The sequence below is a fragment of the Bos javanicus genome, chromosome 19, assembly GCF_032452875.1.
Source record: "Bos javanicus breed banteng chromosome 19, ARS-OSU_banteng_1.0, whole genome shotgun sequence".
Taxonomy (NCBI): domain Eukaryota; kingdom Metazoa; phylum Chordata; class Mammalia; order Artiodactyla; family Bovidae; genus Bos; species Bos javanicus.
In genome coordinates this window covers 31,839,256-31,854,043 of record NC_083886.1, presented here as the reverse complement: position 1 = coordinate 31,854,043, position 14,788 = coordinate 31,839,256, and the positions used below count along the sequence as shown (strand labels likewise).

At 41.5% G+C, this 14,788-nt stretch overlaps 1 protein-coding gene across 3 annotated transcripts in view; it reads right to left on the bottom strand.

Moving 5' to 3' along the window:
• DNAH9 (dynein axonemal heavy chain 9) overlaps window positions 1–14,788 on the bottom strand; it is a 285,157-nt gene that overhangs the window by 216,672 nt on the left and 53,697 nt on the right. For all 3 annotated transcript variants that reach the window (XM_061391097.1, XM_061391100.1, XM_061391098.1), the window contains exons 15-17: window positions 13,328–13,463; window positions 9,834–10,030; window positions 9,312–9,736 (exon numbers count right to left, since the gene is read on the bottom strand). In XM_061391097.1, the coding sequence (XP_061247081.1) occupies window positions 9,312–9,736; window positions 9,834–10,030; window positions 13,328–13,463 (758 nt within the window). The remainder of the gene's footprint in view (window positions 1–9,311; window positions 9,737–9,833; window positions 10,031–13,327; window positions 13,464–14,788) is intronic.

Here is a 14,788-nt window from a genome sequence, read left to right as displayed (position 1 = left end):
CTTCTACATCAATACTAACTTCCTAGTGTTAATGACTATACTATGGTTACCTTGGATGTTACCGAGGTAACATCTTTGGAAAGTAGAGTGAAGGTAAAAGAGAAGTCTTTGTACTGCTTTTACAGCTTTTTTGGTAAGTCTGAAATTATTTCAGAGTGAAATCATTTCAAAGTGAAATAATCTCACAGCGAATGTATTACAAATTATTTTGTGAATCTGAAATTATTTTTTAAAAAGTGGAAAATAAATAGTATGGCCTATAGGATCATACATACGTGGGTTTGATTTTGACACTTACTAGATGTGTGGCCAAGTCATTTAATATCTCTGAGCCTCAGATTCTTTATCTGTAAGATTAGAAAGATCACTTCTTTCTCACTGGTTATTGTGAAAGTTAGATGGGACTCATGATTTAATTAAAAAACGAACATCCTTTCTGGAGGAATGAAGCAAGAATCCAGTCCTCAAAGGACAAAGCTCCAAGGAACATGATTTTATAACTGAAAGCTACATTATGCCCAAGGAAAGAGGTCACCATGAGTGGGAACCAGCAGAAACGGCTGTATTAAACCTCTGAAGATTTTAGATATTGCAATTCGGGTGCATAATATAAATAGTGACATTTGATATGTCAGAGGACAAAAGAGTTCTTATTTAGGTGATTGCTTTATTGTTTCTCACCCATGTACCAGGAACAAGTGCTTTTCCTGCTATTTCTCAGGTATCTATTCTAGATTGACCAAGAAAAACAATTTCTTCCTTTTAAGCATAATGTATTAGTCAGTACAGAAATGATTTCTTTAGGAATTGCCCTTCAGAAGCCTAGATAAACTCTTACATTCTCCACAGGTCACCATACCCTTACCCCAGCCCCAACCTGCCTTTTAAGTTCAAGCATAAATTCAGCATTGTCTCAGGGTCAGGAATGGAAACAATTTCAGTGGCTTTTCAAATATGCCCAGAATCTGAGATAACATGTGGACCTTCGTATTGATTGATGGATTCAAGAAGTGACAAAACTTACTGAAGCAGATAACATGAAAATTATGGCCTATGATGGCATTATTTCATGAAGAGAAGCTTTTAATATGTGTTCTAGCAATGCAAAAATGATCACATCATGTTATGTTAGTGGACAATTACAGGAGAAAGAAGCACATAATTTTACATAGGCTTTTATGTTAACTCTGATCTATGGCAAGAAGAAACACACCATTATTCATTGACAAATCAAAAGTTATCTTAAGATCTTGTTGTTGTTTAATCAATAAGTCATAGACTGACTCCTTGTGACCCTATTGACTGGAGCCCACTAGTCTCCTCTGGCCATGGGGTTTCTCCAGGCAAGAATACTGAAGTGGGTTGCCATTTCCTACTCCAGGGTATCTTTCCAACCCAGGGATCAAACCCATGTCTCTTGCATCTCCTGCATTGGCAGGTAGACTCCTTACCACGAATCTAGTAAATGTATTCTGAAACTTGAAAAATGAATAATTTTTAGAAATGAATTTGAGCAAAGAATGAGAGGGTATTAAAATGAGTAAGCAAAACTGCAAAATAACCAATATAAGATCTAAACCGGTAAGTATAATGAAAATTTAAAGCTCAATGAATGGATTAAACAGGAGATTCAGACAAAACTAAAAGAGAGAATCGGACTGCTGTTTGAAAAAAGTGGAGAAGTTATTCAACTGCAGTGAAGAAAGACAAAAAAAAAATGAAAACTTTGAAAATTGTTCAAAGACATGGGGGATATTTAAAAGTGCAATAAGAAGGCCAAACGGATATTAATAGAGAGAATGGGCAAGAAGCAATCTTTGAGGAGATCCTGACTGAGAATTTCCTAGAATTAATGAAAGACACCGAATATAATACCAAGGAAGCCCAACCAACTCAAGGTGAAATTAATATTTTTTAAAAACCCTGCATAAGTACTTCAGTATGAAACTGCAGATTACCAAAAATGAAAAAGAAAATATTTAAATTAGCTGAAGAGCAAAGACAGAATTTTACTTAAAAAAAAAAGTCTAGGCTGGTGGCTGACCATGCAAGACCAAAAATGAACCCAGGACACAATGGAATAATATTTTCAATAAATTTACAGAAAATATGTTATCCTAGAATTCTCTCTCCCACAAATTGATTTTTTTTTAAAGAATGAAGGCAAAATACATGCATTTTCAGACAAAGAAAGAATGAGAGTTTCACCAAAAGAACCTTTTAATGAGCCTTCTGATCGCTGTACTTCAGAGAGCAAGTCAGTAATGTAGGAAGATGGAATGAGCAAAGATGTTGGTAAATTTAAATAAACAGTGAGTGTATAAAAATAAAGTATAATTTGTGGAATTTAGATAAGTAATGGAGTACAACTGAAATTACCTAGAATTATAGGATATAATTTGATGGATAAACAGGAGAGATCAAGCTATTCTGAAGTCCTTGTATTGGTTGTAAAAAGAGTAACGGTACTGATTAGTTTATTTATTTTAAGAATGTTTTTACGAATAGCTATGGTTAACTATTGGAACAGAAGACTTAGATAGCACAACATCCAAATTAGCAGAAGGGGGAAAATGGAATAGGAAAAAAGGAAAAAGAAAAGAAAACATGAAAAAAATTTCAATCCAAAAGCAGGCAAGAAAGAAAAATAAAAAGAACAAAAGCTCACAATAAAATGGTACAAATGAATTTAAATACAGCATAATAGACACTAATGAGGAAAACCCTCCAGTTAAAAGAAAGATATTAAGGTAGATAAAACATTCAGTTCCATGCCAATTATGAAGATCTCCTCTAATACAAAGGCACAGAAAGATCGAAAGCCAGAGGGTAAGGTAAGAGACACCAGGCAAATGTCATTCAAAGGAAAGTGGTTTCGTTTTATTAATACCCAAGACAAAACACACTTTAACACAAGAAATATAGCTAGTGATAAAAGATTTTTAATGTGTGGCTAAAAATATTCAATTTTCCAGGAAGATAAAAAAGTCAAGCTCTGTATGATCATATAACATAAAATAAATGAGACACAAAGAGGCAGAAGTACAAGCAATTGACACTCTACCATCAAAGTGGAGATTTTTAACAGTTATCTCAGTAATTGATAAATTAACCAGACCAAAAAAATGGCAGTGAGTTTGTAGTGGATTTGAAGAGAACAAGTTTGATCCAATAAGCATGCACGGAACATTATACCCAACAGTTCTAGAATACATATTCTTTTAAAATGTACACAGAATATTGATAAAAACTAACCAAATTCAACAAATTTCAGAAGCTTTCTATTAAGTATATCACTTTATCTGACTGCAATGAAATTGTTAGAAATTAATAACAGAAATGTAACTAGAAGAATCCATGTTTTAAGATTAAAAAAGTATAAGCACATCTTAATGGATACTAAAAATGTTTAGAGCTTTATTATAAAGAAAATCTACATAACTAAGACCTGTGAGATGTAGATAAAATTGTACTTAGAAGGGAATTTATAACTTTAAGTGTTATATGAAAAAAGATGAAGACTCAAGATGAATAAGCAAAGCACACATCTTAAGTTAGTCAAAGGACAGAAAATAAACCCAAAGAAAGTAGAAGGAAATAATAAACACATAAGAAAAACTTATCAAAATAAAAATCAAATTATAATAAGTAAGATCAATGGGTTCATTAGGTAACTCTTTGTAAATCACTTGGAAGATTAATTAAGAAGCCAGAAAGCACAATAGAAATGAATAGAAATCTAAAGAGCAGCATCCCTAATACATAAACAGGTAAGAGAATAATACAAATTTCATGACAATAATATGAAGATTTACATGAAATGGATACAACCCTAGAAAAATATGACTTAGGAATAGAACTTAATATTTCTATAAACATTAGAAAAATTACAGGTAACAATCCTGCCACAAAGAAAACACCAAGCCAGATGGTTCACTAGGAGATTTAAATCAAACTTTCAAGGATCAGCGAATTTCAATCTTACACCAACTCTTACAGAGAATAAACAAGAAGGATTACTTCCTAACACATTTTAGGAAGCTAGCAAAACCATGGAGCAAGATCAAAGACAATACAGAAAGGAAAAACTGAAAGCCAGTTTCAGCAAACACAGACATGTCAGTGCTATATAAAATATCTGCAAACAAAACCAGCCAATGGATATATTGAAAAAGACAATATGTTGTGTTTGGCTTATCTTAGTAACAATAGATTGGTTCAGTATTAGAAACCAAAAAATATATTCACAACTTTAACATATTGAGGGAAAAAAAACAGAATTATGTTAATGGAGTTAGAAAAAGCACTCGAGAAAATGTTACAACCATTTATGCTAAATCTTCTTAACAAATTAGGACTAGAAGTTTACATCTTTAATCAGATAAAGAGAATCCATAAAAAAAAACTCACAGAATATTATACCATGTAATGAAATGTTGAAAGCATCCCCTTTAAGAACAGGAACAAGACAAGGACTTATTATCACTTTATCTGATATTATACTGACAATCCTAATCAGGGTGATCAGATAAATAGTGATAAATACATTAAAAACAAAAGGGAAGGAAAAAATAAAATTTCCATAAATTTGTAGATGATGATTATGTACACGGCAAATCCCGAAAAGTACACACATACATTATTAGAAGTAACAAGCTACTTAGTAGAGCTGCTTGATACCAAATCAATATACAAAAATCAATTCATTTCTGTGGAAAATATGATTTATACTAGGAAACAAAAAATAAAATATTAAGGAATAAATCTTAAGATGTGAAATACTTTTAAAGGTAATGATTATAAGATTTCATTGAGAGACATTAAAGAAGATAAATGGTGAGATAATATGTTCTTAGGAATACTCAGTACTATAAAGAAGAAAATTCTACTCAAAATGATCTACAGTCACAGCAAATATAATCGAAATCTCAATGGAACCTTTTCTTCTACAAACTGATTTTTAATGTATTTAAATAGTAAGGGCCAAGTTGAGACATCCCTAATGAAACTGAAAAAGGTGGGGACTCCACTGCCCGATGTCAAGATTCACTGTTGTAGTTCAGTCGCTAAGTGGTATCTGACTCTTTTCCACCCCATGAACTATAGCCTTCCAGGCTCCTCCATCCATGGGATTTCCCAGTCAAGAATACTGGAGTGGGTTACCATTTCCTTCTCCAGGGGATCTTCCTGACCCAGGGATCAAACCCGAATCCTCCTGCATTGGCAGGCAGATTCTTTGCCACTGAGCCACCTGAGAAGCTAAGATTTATTACAGAGCTATGATAATTAGGACAGTTTCATATTAAGGCAGGGACAGACAAAGAGCTACTTAACACAAAAAGTAAAACTTTTAGGTAAGGATATAGGAGAGTATCGGAGAAGGCGATGCACTCCCACTCCAGTACTCTTGCCTGGAAAATCCCATGGACGGAGGAGCCTGGTAGGCTGCAGTCCATGGGGTTGCAAAGAGTCTGAGCGACTTCACTTTCACTTTCACGCATTGGAGAAGGAAATAGCAACCCACTCCAGTGTTCTTGCCTGGAGAATCCCAGGGGCGGGGGAGCCTGGTGGGCTGCCGTCTATGGGGTTGCACAGAGTCGGACACGACTGAAGCGACTTAGCAGCAGCAGCAGCATAGGAGAATATCACTAGGATCTCAGGACAAGAAAGGGTTGATTTAACAAGAGAAAAGACGACAACATGGGAAGAGATGAACACATCTGGTTACATAAAAATGAACCCTTCATCAAAATATACCATAAAGGCAGAGGGAAGACAGGCTGCAAAATGGGAGACTAAATCTGCAATATATACAACTACCAAAGAATTAAAATATGTGTTATTTCCAAATATGAAAAAGGAAAAGATATAGTCCAATAAAAAATGGTCAAGAGCTATGAATAACCAAAGAGGAAACATAATGACTCATCCCAAAACACAGAAAGATGAGCTACTTTATTCATAGAGTAATGTAAGATATTTATCACTATGAGATACCACTAAGCTCCCACCAGAAGGGCCAGCACTAAACAGTTTGTATCAAAAGGTGCCAAGGGTGTGGGGCTGCAGGCACCTTCACACATGGCTGAGGCACCTGGCAGAGAGCGGGCATCACACGCACTGACCTGGCAATTCCACTCTCAGGCACACACCCTAGAGGGATGTTGGCTTGAGTACACTGCGATATCTGTAGACGAGAACTCATCGCAATCCTGTTGGGATGAAACCATCTGAACCAGCCATGTCAACCACTGCATGGATAGATAAATTGTGGCATATTCAGATGATGCGATACTCTGTAGCAGTGAAAATGAAGGAACTACTGCTACGCTCTCAACATGGATGAATCTCAAGCATCAAGGCTGAGTGAGAGAGACAGGACACAGAGAGATATACAGTCATACAACGTTGTTTCATTTTTATAGCCTTAAAATGCAAATCTCAATATATGTGTGTCTGTGTGTACAAATATATATACATATATAAGCATATATGTGTCATGAAAAAAGAATTAGGTTACATTTAGGGCAGGGCTAACAACTGGCAGGGAGGAAGAGGGATTTAATCAGGGAAGAGTCCATAAGGGAATTTTATTTTTCACACTGTTTAAAACTTAATTTTTATTTTTTTTAATACTTTTAATTTTGTATTGGAGCATAGGAAATGGCAACCCACTCCAGTATTCTTGCCTGTAGAATCCCATGGACAGAGGAGCCTGACAGGCTACAGTCCATGGGGTCACAAATAGTTGGACGCGACCGAGCGACTAACACACGCTATAGTCAACTGATAATGCTGTGATCGCTTCAGTGAACAACAAAGGGGCTCAGCTGCACGTATACATGTATCCATTCTTCCTCAAACTCCCCTCCCATCCAGGCTGCCACGTAACACTGAGCAGAGTTCCTACACAGTAGGTCCTTGCTGGTTGTCCATTTTAAATACAGCAGTGCGAACAAGTCCTTCCATAAGGGAATATTAAAATATAGCTAATGTCCTGTTTCTTCACTGGATAAGGAAAATCTGAGTATTTGTTTAATATTTTTCTCTAAATCTTATGTATATTACATTTTATAATAAAACTTCTTGAAGAGAGAGGACGGAAGACAAAAAGAGTTCAGGGATCAAGTATAGAGACACCTTTTGAGGAACTGTGCTGTGAAGTAGGGTGCACAGAAAGGGTGCCATAGCGGAGCACTCCTGGGACTGTGTTCCTTTCTTTCTTGTTTTTTTTTTTTTTTTTAAGAGGCCAGATAAGACAATATATTTGCGTGATGGGGAGAATGAATGAAGGCAGTGTTTAAGGAGGTCAGTCTTCAAGTAGATAAGGAGGAGGCTACAGTTTGAAAAGCAGCTCATTCACTGTAAAAGAAGAGGTAGTTGAACGTACGGCTTCAAATGCAGGTAGGTTGGTAGATATATTGGTGAAAAGCTGAGTTAGATCTCTGGTGATTGGTTCTCATTTTCCAGGGAAATGAGAGGCGAGGCTAAAAGGGCAGAGAAGATATTTGAGGCTTAAGGCAAGAGAGGAAAAAAAGCATCTGGAGGAGTCAGGAAGCATACGTGGAAATGTTCAGGGCTTGCTTGAAGTTAATGTTCATAAATTTAACCTGAGATTGGTCAGAATACTGGCGTGTTTTTCCTTCATCAGGATGAATTGCTCGGGTACAGACGTGGAGTGCTCAGTTCAGACAGTCGGGGTTTTACAAGGTGGGGACAGGGCTGGGGAGCACGGGTGATAAACACTGAGCTGTCCTGATCAAGTGTCGGGAACAGTGGATCGGGAACACTGATGGGTCTGAAGAACTCTGCACAGCAGCGCTGCCAAGTAGGAGAGCTGGAAAGACACCAGGTGGTGGTCAGGGGACAGAACGCTTCATCCTGAGAGTTTCAAGGGGAAGCATGAATTTGCTCACCTTTCCCTCCACTCCACCGAGAGCACAGCACAGAAGGGTGGGGAGGGAAAGGCATTGGAGAGAGAGGTCGAGAAAACAAGAGGCAGGTGTGATGAAGACACCCTGTGGATGCTGAGTCACTGAGCATGATTATCAGCAGAAGGATGGGAGAGGGAGACTGAGCCGGACAACGAAGGGGAGGCATGACTAAGAGCTTGGCCAGTGACTGCAGCCGAGACAGGTGGCAGTCAGTACCGTCTGGAAGAACTCAGTGGAGATGGTGATTTTGAGAGAGAACGGGGTGGAAGAGTCTGGAGGCCACACTGAAGGGCAAGTGTTATCTCATCTACCTTTAGGCCCAGCGGTAGGCTTTGAGAGTCTAGTGCTGGGCTGGTGGAGTTGGGAGAGGGTCCAAGTCCACGGGGGAACAGGCAGAGTTTCAGATCCAGTCAGCTGCACAGCCAGAGTTCCGAGAAGGACAATGTTTGGGAGGGAGCAGAAGGTAGTATTCATCACAGGACAAGTCCACCCAGGAGAAACACCCTCTTCATTTGTCTGTCAGGGGATCACTGACTTCCTCATAAGCCAGCACTCTATTGCTCATGTTCTGTGGGAGCACCTGGTCTTCAAGGTCACACCCATGCTCAACCCTGATGGTGTCTACCTGGGCAATTACAGGGGCTCTCTGATGGGGTTCGACCTAAACCATCACTGGCTGGATCCCTCTCCGTGTGCCCACCCCACCCTGCATGGGGTGAAGCAGCTCATCACCCAGATGTACCAAGCCCCAGAGCCAAAGCTACTAACGCCTGCACACCCTAGAGCCCATGGTCTGCAACAAGAGAAGCCACTGCAGTGAGAAGCCCTCATATGCAGCCAGAGAGCAGCCCCCACTCTCTGCAACTAGAGAAAAACCCCGTACAGCAATGAAGACCCAGCACTGCCATAAATAAATAAAATTATAAGGAAAAAAAATGCATCAGGGGCATGTAGGTTTAGGGACTTCCATGCTGCACAGCTGGATAATCTAAGACAAGGAGTAAATGGGAGAAATAAAATCTAAGAGGCCCATTAGACACCCTCTGCTTCTCAGGCTTAAAGAGATTTCGCAGCCAGAGTTGCGCAGGGAGGGTTGACCGGCTATTATTGTCTCGAACAGTATTTACTGCGTACTGAGCGCCTTTTGGACACTGGGCGCCGGAGAGAAAACAAAACAGGAAGAGGCCAGGTCTGATGGACAAACGAGAGGACAGGACTAAAGTTACTGCTGGTGTCCAAAAGCTTGGAACCTCCATCTAGCTGTTCTAACTTTTCATTTAACCAGTGAACCTATGGGGGGAAATGTCAAATCGATTGAAAACATGGTGTTCCCAACAGCCCAGGAAGCTGGAAGGAAAGCTAGAAGGACCCTGTTACCTGTGAGTGACATGGTCCACGAGATGCTGTTTGAACATGAGGCTCCACTTTTTTATTATATTTAGCAGAGATGCTTTAAAGGGCCGCACATCGATCTTCATCCAGCTGTCAAAGACCCGGACAGGCTCCAGCTTGCACACATCGTCATGGAGCTTCTCGTAGGAGTCGATCTGCGCCCTGAACTGATGCAGGAGGGGAGGATTCTCTGGGATGCCGTCCTTGGCGTGGGCTTCCACCTCCTCGGCTGTGAGCACGCGGCCGTACAACAGAAACTGGCCCAGAGCCTCCTTCCGGTCCTCCGTGTAGAGGCAGGAGTACTGGCTGAGGGTGCTGCGGTAGTCGCCACAGAGGGCCATCATGGCCTGCACCCGCCCCATCAGTTCGGCCCGCAGGCCCGCCAGGTCAGCCCTGGCCTCCAAGTCCCCCTGGGGGAGCAAGATGGCAGTGGATGGGTAACATTAGCATTTCACAGGGGCCTCCAGGCTGGTGGGAGGGCGGGGGAGATGCACGCAGAGCCAGTACCTGATAGTGGGGAGAGCCACTCTCAGGAGAAAGCCGGGGCACCAAGGACGCCATGCTGAAGATGCTGGTGACGAGACCCTCCACCAGGTCGTAGAAGCCGCCCTTCACGCCAGGCTCCAGTGACGGATGGAAAACCAGTTCTGGGATGGCTAAGCTCAGCTGGGCTTCAAATATCGGGGTGAGTCCTGCCTTACCTTCTGAAATACAAAGAAAACAAACAGGAGACAGTGGGTAAGTGGCAAAAATGCAACACTGATTTGAAAGCACTCCGAGCGTTTCTTTCCTTTAGAGCTGCTGTTCCGGTCTGAGCAAATAGAAATATAAACTTTGCTAAAACCCCAGAAAAGGTGAAGGTGGCAGTCCTGCAGCGTTGATCAACACGGGGACGGACCGCTGGCATTCTGAAGGCCAGTTCCCTGTGCGTGGCTGTCCTGGAACTGCTGCTGTTGTTCAGTTGCTCAGTCGTGTCCCACTCTGTGACCCCATGGACTGCAGCACCCCAGGCTCCCCTGTCCTCTACTCTCTCCTGAAGTTTGCTCAAATTCATGTTCATTGAGTCGACGATGCCATCCAACCATCTCATCCTCTGTCGTCCCCTTCTCCTCCTGCTCTCGATCTTTCCCACATCAAGGTCTTTTCCAATGAGTCGGCTCTTCACATCAGGTGGCTAAAATACTGGAGCTCCGGCATCAGAGCATGGCAGGGCATTTACTCTCCTTGTCCTTAGAGAGCACGTCCTGTGACTGATCAACCCAAGTCAGAACACTTCCACATTCTCAAAGCTTCCCGTGGGGCAATACGGCCTCTGGTTGAGAAGGTGTTGGTTTTGCAAAGCCAGTTTCTTGGAAGCGGCGGACATCATCCTGAGCACAAACCAGGCAACTCCATCGGCAGCCACTAGGGGAACAAGGGTGTGCTTGTCCAAGGTCGTGTAGGCTTGGAAAAAAAGGGCAGTCACAATCCCTCCCCATCTGCTCCTTTTCTGTAAAAACAGGACTTGTTTTAATTCTGTAGTCCTGTAGTGATAAAATTTTTAAAAACAGTATAAATAATTAACAAATTCCTGATTACTTGCTAGACTAAACTGCCTTGCTAAATTTAAATCAAAATATAATATGGAATAAGATGTTCCAAGTACAAGATAAATGCTTAGACTCTTATTAATAACCACTTATTTTCTTATACATATATATTTTAGGTAAGAAGTGGATTTATTTCTTTAATTTTTTAATTGGAGGATAATCATTTTACAATGCTGTGTTGGCTTCTGCCGTACAACAACACAAATCAGTCATAATTATATATATATATATAAATTATATATAATTATATCTCCTCTCCCTCATGAGCCTCCCTCTTCTCAAGAAGTAGATCTATTTAGAGAGAAATACAGTCCACAGAGTTTGGACCTTTGCAGAAGGCGAGGCCTGTGTGTGCTGAGTCACTTCAGCTGTATCTCTTTGTCACCTTATGAACTGTAGCCCACCAGGCTGCTCTGTCCACGGGATTCTCCAGGCAAGAATACCGGAGTGGGTTGCCACGCCCTCCTCCAGGGGATCTTCCTGATCCAGGGATTGAACCCGCATCTGTTACGTCTCCTGCTTGGCAAGCGGGTTCTTGACCACTAGCGCCACCTGGGAAACTCCACAGGAAACCATAATCCCTATGTCAGATGCAATACCAACACAATTACCGTGCAAACTGGATGGCCTGGTGGTTCCACATCCTTGGCACAAGTGAATCTCTTTAAGAGTTGAGAAGAGGAAGAATGTTTCCAGACGGAGTGGGTAGCAGTTAACTCAGGCAAGGTCTGGATTCTGAGAGGTGGCTGGGAAACCAGACCAAGCCATGGAAATGGTACTGGTTTGGCCAGGTGTGAGAGGTGGAGACAATAAGGTGGACCAGGTAACTGAAGTTGTCCAGCTGGGCTATGGTGAAGGGTCACGGTGGCTTTCCTCTTAGAGGCCGTTCTCTTCAGGCTCCTTCACCTCCCCTTGATAACCAGCGCCTTTTCATTTCAACCATAGCTCAGGTGGCTACTAAGGCCAGCTCCTGCCCCTTAACTGCCGATACATTGTGGAGGGCGTGGGTTCCCTTCCTCCTACTTCCATGGAGGGAAGATGACTTTGGCTACCATCCCCTGTCCTCACCCTCTTGCTCCCTGGCTCTCCTTCCCATGAGAGGAGGACACGTGACACATCAGACAGCCCAGATCCGGAAGGCTGGACAGACACTGACCCGGGGCAAGTCCCCCGTGCAGTGCCTGCACTCAAGTGTGGCTGCAGCATCTTCCTAGAACTTCTAGAGGAGAGCTGAGTGGCGAGTCTCCGAGCTCCACTATCAGACGAGGTTGGGTCAGTTCACTAAGATGAGCGCCATTGGCACTGGTCCCTAGGAACCAGCTCCCCAGTCTCGGCACCTGTGTTCACTGCCCGAGGTTCTAGAAGGTGATCTCCCACCTTGTTGACTAGGCCTGAGCCCATTTCCTGCTTCTGTGTCTCCTTGTACTGTGAAAGCAGAGACCTTGCCTCTGACGTCAGTCACTTCACCTACCAGGACCATGGGGTGGAGTTACCCCAGTGCTGGCCTTGCTCCTCTCTGCATCATCAGCTTCTTACAGGGGCTGGATACCCAGATCTGGTCTCAGCCCACCTATTCTAACTCTGCATTTAACTTGGGTTCTACTCAGTGCCTTAAGCTCTCATCTTGCCTCATCCTCACCTCTTACTTCAGTCTTGCTGAGCATGTCAGAATCTACCAGAATGTGAAAGGTTTAATTCAACTTTATTTTTGAACTCTTCTCCCCTTTCCATCCCATCATTTACTAACCAAGGTTAGCCTTTACTATAAAATCTTTGGCCCTGTGTATCAACCATAAATTTGAAGCCCTTAGCTATCTTTTAACAGCTTCAAAGAATGCCCGCTGCCTCCTTAATATACCTTTCCCTTCTGAAAGCTATCTCATCCCCAGCTTCTTGTCTCTCTTTTTTTTTACACAGAAAAACATCTGTTTCTTCTACATAAGCCAGCTGCTACAAACTCCCTGTGTTCTCAAAAGGCCACAGAGATGGAGTACATTTGGCTTAAACCATGAAATTTATTTACTTATTTTGGCCACGCCATAAGGTGTGTGGGTCTCAGTTCCCCAACCAGGGATCAAACCCATGCCCCCCAATGCTGGAAGTGCAAAGTGTTAGCTACTGACTTCCAGGGAGGTCCCTAGAGTAAATTGGCTTTTACGTTTTCACCCTGGCTACGGGTTTCACTGTGTTAGAGCCTGGTTTGTCATCTGGGTTTTGGAGAGGGAGAAGTGTTTTACCTTTGAACAATTACAGAGACACAATGCCTTTTCTATTTTACTGTGTACACTTCACAAAGTGTTCACACCTTTTGGGAAAAGTCACCGAGCACTCAATGGCACTTCACTGTAACTCAACAGATGCTACGGCTGTTATCTTCCCAGTAATAACCCACATCCATAAGCCACTAAATACCAGTATTTTCCAGGAGGTACTTGAGGGAACACTCAATGGCAAGGAAGAATCCATCCAGCAACATATCATCAATGTAGTTAACATACGTTTTCCAGATATCAGAAGTTGAATCTGCTGAAAAAAGACCCAGGTTTTCCTACAAAACAAAGAAGAGCAGATATAAACCATGTTTAATAATATGCAAGGACTGCTCTTATCATCATGAATGGGAATGAAGACAACACACAGAGAAAAACTGCCCTGTTGTGAAGAGTCTTCTATTATAGGCAGGCCTTGGCTATACTGCAGGTTTGGCTCCAGTCCACTGTAATAAAGCCAATATTGCAATAAAGTCAGTCACACAAAGTTTTTGGTTTCCCGGTTATGTTTACACTATACTTTAGTCTATTAAGTGTGCAATATTATGTCTACAAAAAGAATATTCATATCTTAATTAAAAATATTTTATTGCTAAAAAAATGCTACCTATCACCTGAGCCTTCAGGAAATCATTATCTTTTCACAATAGTATCTAAGATCACAGATACAAAGTATGATGATAATGAAAAAGTTTGGAATATTGTAAGAATTGCCAAAAATTTGACAAGAGAAAAATTGCGTGGCTAGACTTTTATCATTGCAAGGTTGCAATAAACCATCAATTGAAAAAAAATGCAGTATCTGTGAAGCCCAATAAAGCTAAGCACAATGAAATGAGAGATGCCCGTATATGTGTATCAGATCCATTCCTATCTAATGCGTGTAACCCTTGCTTGAAAGGAACACAAAGTTAATCCATGATGGAAATATGATGTTGCAACCTCTCCCTGAGAAAGGAGGATGGGGTCAGGCCAGCTTCTCAGGAGGGATGCTGACGGATGCAGCGCGTGCCTCATAGATGCTGACTGACATTGCAGAGGAAACTGCATCAGAGCAGAAGGCAGGGTGGGAAGAAGAATGAATACTAAAGGTAAAGAGCATTACAGTTCAAGACATAAGAAATCTAGGTTCAAGCAAGTAAAGCATTTCCTAGAAAAGGAGAAATATTTCTTTCTAAGGAGAAATAAACTGGAGTGAATTCCACCCCTGGGTATATATCCAGACAAAGCTCTAATTCGAAATGATCCAGGCACCTCGATGTTCATAGGGCCACTATTCACAATAGCCAAGACAGGAAGCAACCTACATGTCCATTGATAGATGAGTAGATAAAGAAGATGTGGTGCATATTTATAATGCAATACTACTCAGTCATAAAAAAGAATGAAATCATGCCATTTGCAGCAACATGGATGAGCCTAGAGATTATCATACTAAGTGAAATAAGTCAGAAAGAGAAAGACAAATACCATATGTGGAACTTGTATGTGGAACCTAAAACATGACACAAACGAACTTATCTACCAAACAGAAACAGACTCACAGACACAGAGAAGAGATGTGTGTGTGCCAAGGGGCAGTGGGTGGGGAAGGATGAATTGG